At 36.1% G+C, this 11,982-nt stretch overlaps 1 protein-coding gene across 1 annotated transcript in view; it reads right to left on the bottom strand.

Annotated features, from left to right (window-relative positions):
• Positions 1–256: 256 nt before the first annotated feature.
• Positions 257–11,982, bottom strand: part of RIPK2 (receptor interacting serine/threonine kinase 2) — a 52,203-nt gene continuing 40,477 nt past the window's right edge. The window contains 6 exon segments of the mRNA XM_090283813.1: positions 257–1,149; positions 1,703–1,870; positions 3,389–3,479; positions 4,514–4,603; positions 5,437–5,522; positions 10,679–10,840. Of these exon segments, the coding sequence (XP_090139939.1) occupies positions 812–1,149; positions 1,703–1,870; positions 3,389–3,479; positions 4,514–4,603; positions 5,437–5,522; positions 10,679–10,840 (935 nt within the window). The 3' untranslated portion in view covers positions 257–811.

The following is an 11,982-nucleotide window of genomic DNA, read 5'->3' as shown; positions in this document are numbered from 1 at the left end:
AACTCACACTACATCTTAATGAAAATAAAAAAGTCGCTTTGATATTATGCAGTTATAAAGAATACACCAGAAATATTTGTGGTCCAGATATGATGTTAGTGCAGAAAACAGGCTGCAGGATAAGGCTATAATGATGGTAGTATGAAGAAAGGTCTTTTCCCAAACGAGGAAGAAGAAGGAGACAGAAGGACACACACATCACGCTGTTCACCCTGTGGTGGTTGGTTGAGGTGAGAAACAGAGGTAGAAACACATGTTGAAAGATGAACACTTTTCTTTATATACTTGGTATTGTTTTACCTCCAAAACAAGTTTAAAAAGAAGAATTCAATAAATAACATTTAAAATGTAATCTGGGGAGTTTAATGCATACCCTACACGCTTTGGGAGAGGATGTGAACCTGGACAGCAGAGCTGTGCTCTCTCTGATGGAAACATAAAGGGCACAATGCAAAAGCCAGATTGCATCTTGGATGAGTAATAAATAATCCACAAAGTGAATGTGAAGACAGGTTCCATGAGAAACACCTGATTCCTATAGACATTATGTATAAGAAGCATATAATTATTACATTTTAAAAATAGCTTCAATTAACCAAAAAGATAAAAATTGAACTGTAGCGAAATGCAAACATTTTTCTATATTAATTTTAAAACTACTGTAATGTCCTGGAGGAAACTAATATTTACCTGAAAGAGAAACTGCATTAAAGCTACTAATACTCACATGGATTTCATAAAGACAGTCTGATCAGGGCAATAGTACTATAAAATACCATTTAATAATCTGACTTTTCTTCTTGAAAGTCACCTATAAACTTTTATTTTGAAATAAATTTAAAGATGGTGATTGAGAAGCTGACAGTATTTCCGGGTATGGCTGGAGACCCATCTGCTTGTTGTCCTTCAGCTTTTGAACTATAACTTTGGCAAATTCCTCTCCTTGGATGTCAGTGGTGTCCAGTAACTGCCTGACTTTTGCAGTCCTTGTGGGTTTGGTGCTGATGAGTTCATAGTCCTCCTTCATGATCAGGTCCCGGGACAGAAGGGCATCCAGAGACTGGTTAAGGCAGGCTTCGGTCATCTGGCTCACAACATCCTCCCTTTTACTCTGGATCCACTGCTGGGCCATTCCAGGCTCTGATCGCTCTGTACAAAGCATGGGTGACAATTAAAAGGTGCAAAGAGATATGCAGTGAGGAGTAAAACCGGATGAAAACAGAAATGATAAGGTATAAAACCTAATTTTACTGTGATTGTGCTAATATGGAAAACCAGTATTTTAGGGGGATGCTGTTAATTTTTAGGAAACAATCAGATATTTGAGTTATCTCTTCCAATCCCCTCCAGGAAAAAACACTGCCTTTTTATATGCTATAAATCATGGGGGCAAAACCATGTTTCAGGTTTTTAAAAATATATAAAACATACCTGTATATTCATTAAATAAACAAAAATAACTTTGCCTTTAATAAAGGATTAGGTCACACCTTCTTTTAGCATCCCTTCCTAGAGTGATACTCATGGCATACCACTGAGCCTGTAGTTACAGGTTAGCCCTCCTGTGTTCTGTGATTGGAAGTGCTTTCCAACTTAAGAATATATATATATTTATCATATTAAGGAAATAAAGACGAATAAAACTGACTGTATGACAGATATACGGAGCATATAGTTGTGAGGTGAATAGTATCAGAAGCACCTTACGGTAGATATTTATCTGAATTTCCCTTGGCTGAGAGTGAATTTATTGCTAAAGAGCACAGGGCAGTCTTGTGGTCACAGAGTGTGGCCCTCTGAGCTGCACACATGTTGTCCCAGCTGTGATTTACTGGGAGGTGAAGCAGGGTAGAGAAGTCCTGGGTTTTTCCTGAAAAACAACATCTTCATTGGGGTAGGATATTCCTTAGCTATTTCTGTTAGCTCAAGTATCAACACTGGGTCATACAGAGGAGAGCAGTCAAATGTCTATAATTCTTCACTGCTGTTAAATCTGACTCATAAACCTAATTCTACAAGTAAATATTTTTTTAGAACAAAAAAAGGTTTATACTGATTTTTTATTTTTAACCATACTTCTGTCTGTGCTTGTCTCTCCTATGTAAATTAAAAATCATGGAAATTTACTTCTTTACATCATCCCCTTTTTCTTCTTTCACGTATTCTTCCTCCTCCTGCAGTTTAAATGTGTCCTTTAATTCTGTACATGAAGTGTGTCTCTACAATCTCCTTTGGTAATCCTATAGAGCCTCAGGACCTCAGCTGTCACCTCTCTTCCCAAGTTCATGTAATTAAGTTTTCTGACTTTAGAGAACTTTGGTCTTACATTTTAAGCAGCCTCATATACATTGCTGAGCACCTCAAATTTAAAAAAAAACATGAAAAACTTAATTATTCCATTTAACTCTAAAACCTATTTCAGTTAGTAACACCAGTGTTCTCCCAGTCACAGCTATATTTCTCTCCGTTCCCTTCTGCAAGTGAGAAGTTATCAAGTCCTAAGAGTGGCATCTTCCCTTCCTGTACTTTGATCAGGCTACCTAGTCTCTCAGCTGTGCAGCAGCAATAGACCAGGAGTCTCCAAACTGGTCACCCCACCTTGTTTCCTTTTCCTTCCAAAATATCCTACAGCGTCTGGCCAGGATGAATCTTCCTGAAGCAAAAGATTTCATCATTTGCAATAGCTGCTCCCTACACAAGTGAAAGCCAGACAGTGCAGCCTGGTGTTGGATGCCACCCTGCTGACCTTTCCCCCTCTCCTTCCATTCCCCCTTCAGCTAATCCAGACTACTCACTGTTCTGTGTTTTCCTACTGCTGAGCCCCTATGCTGTTCCTGTGCCTGGAATACCCAACCTTTAAAACTAGTTTCACTCTTCAGTCAAAAATAGTTCTTTATGATGACTACATGGTATAGCAGAATGACATGAAAATATTTATCAAAGATCTGGCTTCGAGTCTTGGATTTGCCAGCTACTAACCATGTGATCCAGAAGTCTTGATCTTAAAAATATGTAAAATGAGGAAAGTCTTCCTCACACAGTTGTTATGAAAGTACTTGTAAAAAATGCTAGTCTCCCACTGAAATACCACAGTTTCATGTCCACCCCCATTACATCACTTTCTGTCTCACACTGTGGATACTTAAGACACATTGTTCCTTTTTCTTACGTTTTTAAATATTTTTCTATAATGTATAACATCATGCCTTAGATACTTAAGTGTGTTTGTTGAACATCCCTAGAACACCTTTACTCTCTGTTCCTTTGTAAAAATGAGTTATAAATGAAAATGAAAGACATGTTCCATACAAACCATGATTATTTTCCAAGAATATCATCTTGAAAGAAAATGGAAAACTTGCAAATCATACTAAAAAAATTTACGTACTAAATAAAAAATCATTGTCTTGAGGAGCTGACAGGGACCTTGAGGTTCCAGGAGAAGCACTACTTTTATGCTGAGAGGATCCACATGATTCCTAAAGTAAACAGGGGATAAACAATTTAGGTTAATAAAAAATTATTTTAAAAGTTATACAGCTTTAATTTCTAACTAGTTCTTGAATTTCGCTTAATATAAACAAAGATACCACAGATTATAAACAAAACTACTACAGATTATACCTTACAAAAGTAAAGATACACATATATCAAATAAACAGAAAAACTTGATTTTTTAATCAACTCAAATGGGGGGGTACAATAATTAAATATATTATAAATCATTATTTTTTCAGTATTTGATCTATGATCTCAGAGGCTCTGTACAGTTGATGAGAAATATGAAATCTGTAACTCTGGTTACCTACTGATTCAAAGCAAATGCCCACTCTCAATGTGTTAGTTTCCTTTCAAATGGAGAGGTCCATGGAGAAATGGGGGAGGGCTTGGCCCGTTTCTAGTTCTGTCACGGAGTTACAAACTCATCTTCTACAAGACATTTTAACCCTCTGGCTCTCTGGTTCTTTTTCTGTGATCTCTGTAATATCTATCTAAAAATGTGCATGTATGGGTTCAGAAATCCAATGAGACAGTGTATGTATAGGTGATTAAAAGACCACGTAGAGTGTTTTACAGTTCATTTTGAAGCTATTTTCTGAATCTGTAAAGTGAACATACATATTCTTAAAAGAAATGAGCAATATGAAATAAGCCTGTATGGATATGCCTGAAGAAATATTTGTGGAGAGCCACACAACTGGTGCTTTTCTTTCATTAACTATCATAAGAGGAAAGGACAGGCAGGCATAAGTGTAGTGGTAGAACTGTAGTCAGTGGAGTCCTACAGAAGCCAGAGTCAAACAAGGAGGCAGAACTGTGCTCTGCGGAGACAACTTGAAGAAGTGGGCTATGGATCTAGTGGGGACTTCCCATAGCTTCCTAACAGATGCTATAACCTCCCAGGCTAGCTTCTCGAATGCAAAAGAAGGAGTCAGACTAAATGACTTTGCATGTTCTTCTCACGGTTTGAGTTTATCAATGATTTCTTTTTTCTTTTTTCTTTTTTTTTTACCTCTTGTGGACCATGATTTAGAGATATGTTCAGAGATGACTCCGTTTTCTTCTTGTCACACAAGTGAGTGGTACGTGAAGCACTCTGTAACTGAAATGAATATATATGTACATATGTATGTACTTTAATTGGAGGTGATTAAGAAATTATATGAGTAAAACATTCAAACAGAACAACTCACCCTAAATGGTGATCTTTGTTTTCAGAAATTTCTTTATGAAAAATCTTATTAAATTTGTATTCTACTTTTGGCCCCGCTGTTTGCTAGCTATTTGTGGTGGTATGTCACTCACTTCCATATACCCTGTTATCTCACTTATATAATGGAGATAATATTCTTGCCTGATCAGTTTTACAAAACTGATATAAGGATTTAAAAAAAAAATTAAAGAATATCCCTATCAACTGCTATTTTGGTCTATGCAACATCAAGTGAGGAAAACTAAAAAAAGCAATTTAAAAATACACATTTGGCCTCAACTTTTAATAAAAATCCTACAGCTTAACTTATATCTTAGAAAAGCCTGAGAACACTGGACAGAGAAGTGCATGAACTCAGACATCTATTACTCTGAATATATTAAAACTTTAGGGAAATAAATGTTGATTTAAAAAACCTCTAGTTGATTTAGGGAATTCATTGTACACACTGGCATTCATTACACATTACATTTAAATTTAATATATGGGATTTCTGTAAATGTCTTTGAAATCTGGAGGTGGCCATGTGAATGAAATGGAAAAGCTCTTAGGCAACAGAAGAATGATAGTATTTACAGTCTCTGGTAAACTCTCCCACCCCAATATTGTAGCCCATACCTGTAAAAAGTATATAGGTAAGAACTATAAACTAAAAATTTTCACAACTAATATGTAATTGTTTAAAGTCTGATTTCTAACACTTCATTTAGCAATAGATTTACCTTTGTTTTCTTTAGTTGCATAACAGCTTCAAGAAAACTTATCTCTTCAAATGTTCTCAGAACTCGTTCAAGTTCTATTAAACATTCTAAATAAGAGAAAAAAAAAAGAGTTCAGATTGCATCTAAGCATTAAGTTGAAGAGTATAAATGCCAATATTTAACTGATAAAGCCCTAAGCCAGTTTTTCCCCAAACTGATGACAATCAGCTGTCTCAACAGCCTTTATGACAAGCATGAAGACATCAGATATATGTACACCACAGAGAAAGATTAACTCAAAGTAAATTAAAGACTTAAATGTGAGACCTGAAATCATAAAACTCCTAGAAGAAAACAGGCAATAAACTTTTTGACATCAGTGTTAGTAATGTTTTCTTAATATGTCTCTTCAGATAAGGGCAATGAAAGCAAAAATAAATGGGTGGGACTACATCAAATTAAAAAGCTGTACAGCAAAGAAAACCATCAACAAAATGAAGACAATCTACTGGATGGGGGAAGGTATTTGTAAATGATACATCCAATAAGAGGTTAATATAAAAAATATATAAGGAACTCATACAACTTAATACCACCAACAAACAAAAAGACAATCCAATTGAAAAAATGGGCAGAAGAGTTGAACAGACATTTCTCTAAAGAGGATATACAGATGGCAAATAGACATATGAAAAGATGCTCAATGTCTCTAATGATCAGAGAGGTGCAAATTAAAACCACAATGAGTTAAATCAATGAACAACAAGTTCTGGAAAAGATGTGGAGAAAAGGGAACCCCTGTGCACTGTTGGTGAGAATGCAGACTGGTGCAGCTACTGTGGAAAAAAGTAGGTAGTTTCCATAAAAAAAATAAATAAATAAAATAAAATAAAAGTGGAACGGCCTTATGACCCAGCAATTCCACTTCTGGGACTATATATAAAGGAAGCAAAAACAATTTGAAAAGATATATGCACCCCTATATTCACAGGAGCATTATTTACAATGGCCAACATATGGAAGCCACCTAAATGTCTATCAATAGATGAATGAATAAAGATGTGGTACATACATAATGGAATACTACTCAGCCATATAAAGAATGAAATCCTGCCATTTGAGACAACGTAGATGGACCTAGAGTGTATTATGCTAAGTGAAATAAGTAAGACAGATAAAAGACAAATACCATATGATTTTATTTATATCTGGAACCTAAATACAAAATAAAACAGAAATAGGCCCATAGGTACAGAGAACAAACTGAGGGTTGTGAAAGGGGAGTAGGAGGATAAAAAATAAAACACAGATATATAGATCAATGGAACAGAAACAGAATAGAGTCTAAAATTAATCCCTTACAATTACGGTCAGTTGCTTTTTTTTTTTTTTCTTTTTGATAAAATTAAAAAGGCAATTTAATGGGGAAAGTAGAGTCAAATCAACAGATGGTGCTAGGACAGTTGGATAGACACATGGAAACAGATGAATTTAGAATCTCACCCTCATACTGTATGCAGAACTAACCTGAAAAGGATCATGCACCTAAATGTAAATATAGGAGAAAATCTTCATGACCTTGGTTAGGCAAAAGAATTCTTAGATATGACATAAAAAACAAGATCCATAAAAAACTGATAATTAAACTTCAAAATATTGAAAACTTTTACACTTCAAAAGACACTATTAAGAAAAATGAGAAGAGTGACCACAGACTGAGAGAACATTTTTAGCACATCATGCATCCACCAAAAGACATATATCTAGAATATATAAGAACTCTGGACAACTTATTAAGACAAATAACCCAATTTAAAAATTGGTAAAAAATTATATTTCACTGAAGGAGATAGATAAAAAGCACATGAAAATATGTTTAACATCATTCATCATTAGGAAATGCAAACTAAAAACTACAATGAGATATCACTCAATACCCACTAAAATACGAGGGGGGAACAAAAACCCTGGAATTTATAAAAAATTGTGTATTTATTTTTATATGTTTAAACCTCAGTCACCTTCAAAGTACTCTCCATTTTAGGCGATACACCTATTGAGATATTTTTTCCATTGCTGAAAACAGTTTTTGAACTTACTGACTTTGATGCCTTTCAGTGATTCTGCCTTATTTTTTTTGTTTGTTTCACCTCTTCCATATCAGCAAAACATTTCCCTCTGAGGACTTTTGCATCCAGGGGAAAAAAATTTTTTTTCTTGGAGTGAGATTGGGGGAATAGGGAGGGTAGGACATGGGGGTCACGCTGCTTTTGGTCAGAAACTGCTGAACACTTAGTGTGGTGTGGGCAGGTGTGCTCATAAATCACCCATCATGAAATGAGCAAATGTGTTGAGTCTTCAAAAAAAAAATGCACTGAAGCCAAACATAGCCTCTCACAACAACACCAGCATGTACACTAATACAGATGGATTCCTAGAATACTCACGTAGCAGAGGAAGCTTGTACAAGGGACCCACCCTCCAGAAGACAATTCCATTCCTTTTGGGTTCCCCCTCATAGCTATAATTTAAAAGACAGGCAGTAGCAAGTGATGACAGTGATGCAGAGAAACTGAAAACCTCATCCATTGCTGGTGTAAATGCACATGATGCAGCAATTGTGGAAAATGGTTTATTTAAATGGAATATATATTTACCATACAACTGAGCAATTCTACTAAGAGAAATGAAACATACTCACACAAAGACTGGCATATGAACACTCACAGTAGCATTATTCATAATAGCCAACAAGTAGAAACAGTCGTAATTACTACTATTACTACAATAAAAAATGAACTTGTTGCTCAAGGGAGAGGTCAGTGCTCCAGATATCACGACAAGTGCACTAACAAATATAAAGGCATGGTCGGGACTGTATCACCTGGGAAGACTATAGATAGCAAGAAGTCAAGGACCTATATTAGAGTTCTGAGGTTTTCAGGTGGTTAGAAATTGAGTAGAGAAAGAGAAAAGATTGAGGAAGGGACAAGAGTAGTCGCTTGTGTCTTGGAAGTCACCAGATGGAAAGTTTTAAGGAGAGTGTCACTTTGGAGACACGGAGATGTCAAGATGATTGTCTAAGATAGCAACTCTCAAGTCTTTAGGGCTCAGGACATGTCAGAATTATTGAGTAACCCAAAGAGCTTTTGTATATGTGGTTTGTATTCACTGATAATTTGTATATTAGAAATTAAAATGGAGAAGTTTAAAACAATAGTATATGAGAACACATTGCATTATCTATTATAGCAATGATACCATCATGCCTCATTTAGCCTCTGGAAAAATCTACTACATGCTCTTGAGAGGATGAGAGTAAAAAGGGAATATAGTATCCTAGTATTTATTATTTTGAAAACCATTTTGGTTTTATGAATCCCTATAAGAGTTTCAGGGAATACCTGCCCCCCAGGAGTCCCTGCACCACACCTTGCGAACAGCTGGTATATCAGAATGGAAGCAGTGTTTAGTGCCAACTTTGGGCCACTGATTTAAAGAGAAAACAGGAAGTTCCACTGTGGTCAAGATAGAGTAACAGGGACCGATTTACCCTCCTGCCTGAAGCAACCAAAAAAAAAAAAAAAAAGCCAGACAAATACACAAAACAGAGAGTGGTTTTCAAGACAGCATCTATCAGGCAACAAAGGACAGTGATTGGAGAGATGGGAAACAGATGCAGTGAGCCTTAGGATTGCCAGGCTTGCTGCCTTGAGAAGGATGTTCATGAGGTGGAGCCTGGGGACACTGAGTGCAGGAGATTGTCAACTAAGGCAGACAGAGTACCAGAGAGGAGAGATGCACAGACAACTCCAGGGTGTGTGGAGGATTCTCAAGTACTCAGAGTCTTGATCAATGCAGGTGGAGATATCAGTAGGGCCAGATGCCCTAGTCTTCAGGCAACAGCAGGGAAAACCCAGGAGATATGCAGAGAAGTAGGTATTGTCTAATGCATGAGCTGCAGAAGAGCTAGAACTTTTAGGAAATGGAAAAGAAATTACTATTTGGAGGTGGCACTGGGGACAAAGGCGGTAACTTCCGACATAGATCTGAGAAGTAAGAGATAAAATGTGAACCCATTATTTTAGCAAATTTGATTTTTTAAATATAACACTGGTGAGCACTGGACATAAGTTTTGAATGAAAAATATAGTTCACTGTTTATTTGGAATGAATATTCCCAGTCTGTGGCTTGTCTTTTTATTTTTTAATACATCTGTGAAATGCAAAAGACTTCAGTTCCTGTGAAGTCCAATTATCAATTCTTTTAGAGATCTTATATTGAATGTCATATCCTAGAACTCTGCCTAACCTGAGGTCATGAAATTTCCCCCATGTTTGCATTTAGGTGATGACTCATTCTTCCCCTGAGGTAAATCTTAATTCTGTCTAATTTTTCTGTCTCCAGGATTACCACATTGATTAGGGAAGTCTCCTGGCTGGTCTTTGCCTCCAGTCCACACAGCAGCAAGAGTGACTTCTAAACTCGTATTAGATCAGCTCATTTCCTTTAAGATGTGCTTCCATGGCATTTCACTGCACTGGGAACAAATACGTAGCCCTTTTATGACAGCAGTATCCTCTTCTTCCCTCTCCGTATCACTCCCTTTCTGGCTCACTGTATTCTAGCCACTCAGGCCTCTTTTTGTTCCTCTGGAATACAAACTTTCCTCCTCCAGCTGAGGGTTTTGCCCTGGCTGTTTTCTCAGCCTGAAATACCTGCCTTTAGCTGTAGAAGGCTGCCTCCTTTTCAACCTGTGATTTTTCTCTTCAAACATTTGTTTCTAAGTAAAGGACTTTCCTTCCCCTCCCGTTACTTGCTTATCTCCCTGTAGGACTTCCATAATTTACAGCTTGTTTGTTTGTTTGTTTGTTTGTTTATTTATTTATTTATTTATTTATTTATTTTCCTCTGCTGTCTCAACTGGGATGTGAGATCCAGGAATTTGGCAACTTAGACTATCCTGGTCACTACACTCTTCTCGGTGTTCATCTCACAGGCACGGTAAAAGTGAAGCATTCTATAAATATTTGTTGCATACAAGAATGGAATCATTATCCCTGTCAGATTTTTCTTTTCTATTAGTAATCTCAATTCTGCTCTAGAAGCAGTTACACTTTTATAAATGATATGAAAAACAAGAGTGAAGAGAATAAAAACAACTTTGAGGTTGTCATCTAATTTGTGTTTCAAGGAGTATTTTATTCACAGTATATTCACTATTTTATAATTCAGAAGGTCCAGATGAAAGTATTTACTCACTTAGGAAGGATGGCCTTTCATCTGGGTTTTGTGCCCATCCACTTTCTATGAGTGAGACCATCAGTACTCGATGAGGTATATCAAATGGCAGACTTTCTTCACTAGTGTCGGGTCGATATCCTTGTGACACACTATACATAATCTGCAAAGGATTGGTGACTTCTGTCAAAACAAACATGTCATTCATTAGAAATATTTTATGATCCAATACTCTAATGCATTCTAAAACCAATCAAGTGAAAATGAGGGAATCTTAAAATCTTAGGACTAATTCACTACTCCCTTTTCTGTAAAGGAAATATGTATACCCAGCCATCATTAGGCTTGTCTGCCTCCATGGGTGGAATTTACATCATGGGCTCGGCCATGTGATTGGATTTGGGCAAGTGGAGCTGAACTTAGACCCAGAAAGAATCACAGCAACTAATATCCAATGTAACTGAGAAATTCATGTTTGTTTTGTAAGCTACTGAGATTTGAAGGGTGTCTGTTAAATAGCAAGCTGACAAACCTCAAAATAAAGAAATATTATTTTCAGAAAATTTAAAAATTATTCTTTAACATTTGCTGACCTGTGTACCAGAACTACTAATTAAAATTTCTTTCTTTTTTATTTTTTATTGAAAATTTTTGAGTGACATTGGTAAATAAAATTATACAGGTTTCAGGTGTACAATTCTATCATACATCATCTGTATATTAAATGTTCACCATCCCAAGTCAAGACTCCTTGCATCACCATTTACCCTGTTACCCTCTACTACCTCCCGTGCTGTCCATCTTTGAATCATCATACTATTTGCTGTGTCTATGAGGTTTTTCCTAGCTTAATCCCTTCTCATTTTCACCCTGTATATATTTTTAATAAGAACAATTAAGAAAAATAATTCTCAACAAAATACTAACATACCAAATCAAACTGTTAATTAAAAAGAATTATATACATGATAAAGTGTGATGCATCCCAAGAACACAAGGTTTGTTCACTCTAACACAATCAATTGATGCATTACACAACATTAATAAAATGAAGGGAAAAAAACATGATCCTCTCAATCAATGCAAAAAAACTGACAAAATGAAGATCCATTTTGTGATACACTTGACAAACTAGAAATATTAAAAAAACTCCTTTAACAGGATAAAAAGCATTTATGAATAAAAACTACAACTCATATAATATTCAGTGGTGATGGTGAAAACTTTCTCCTTAAGATGACAGGAAAAAAAACGTCTGCTTTCACCTCTGCCACTCAACATTGTATATGGAGTTCAAGCCAGAGCAATCAGGCAAGAATAAGTCA

Source organism: Furipterus horrens, unplaced genomic scaffold (assembly GCF_987537825.1).
Source record: "Furipterus horrens unplaced genomic scaffold, mFurHor1.1.pri manual_scaffold_7, whole genome shotgun sequence".
NCBI lineage: Eukaryota > Metazoa > Chordata > Mammalia > Chiroptera > Furipteridae > Furipterus > Furipterus horrens.
The sequence above is the reverse complement of the archived record's forward strand: the minus strand, read 5'-3'. Positions and strand labels throughout refer to the sequence as shown.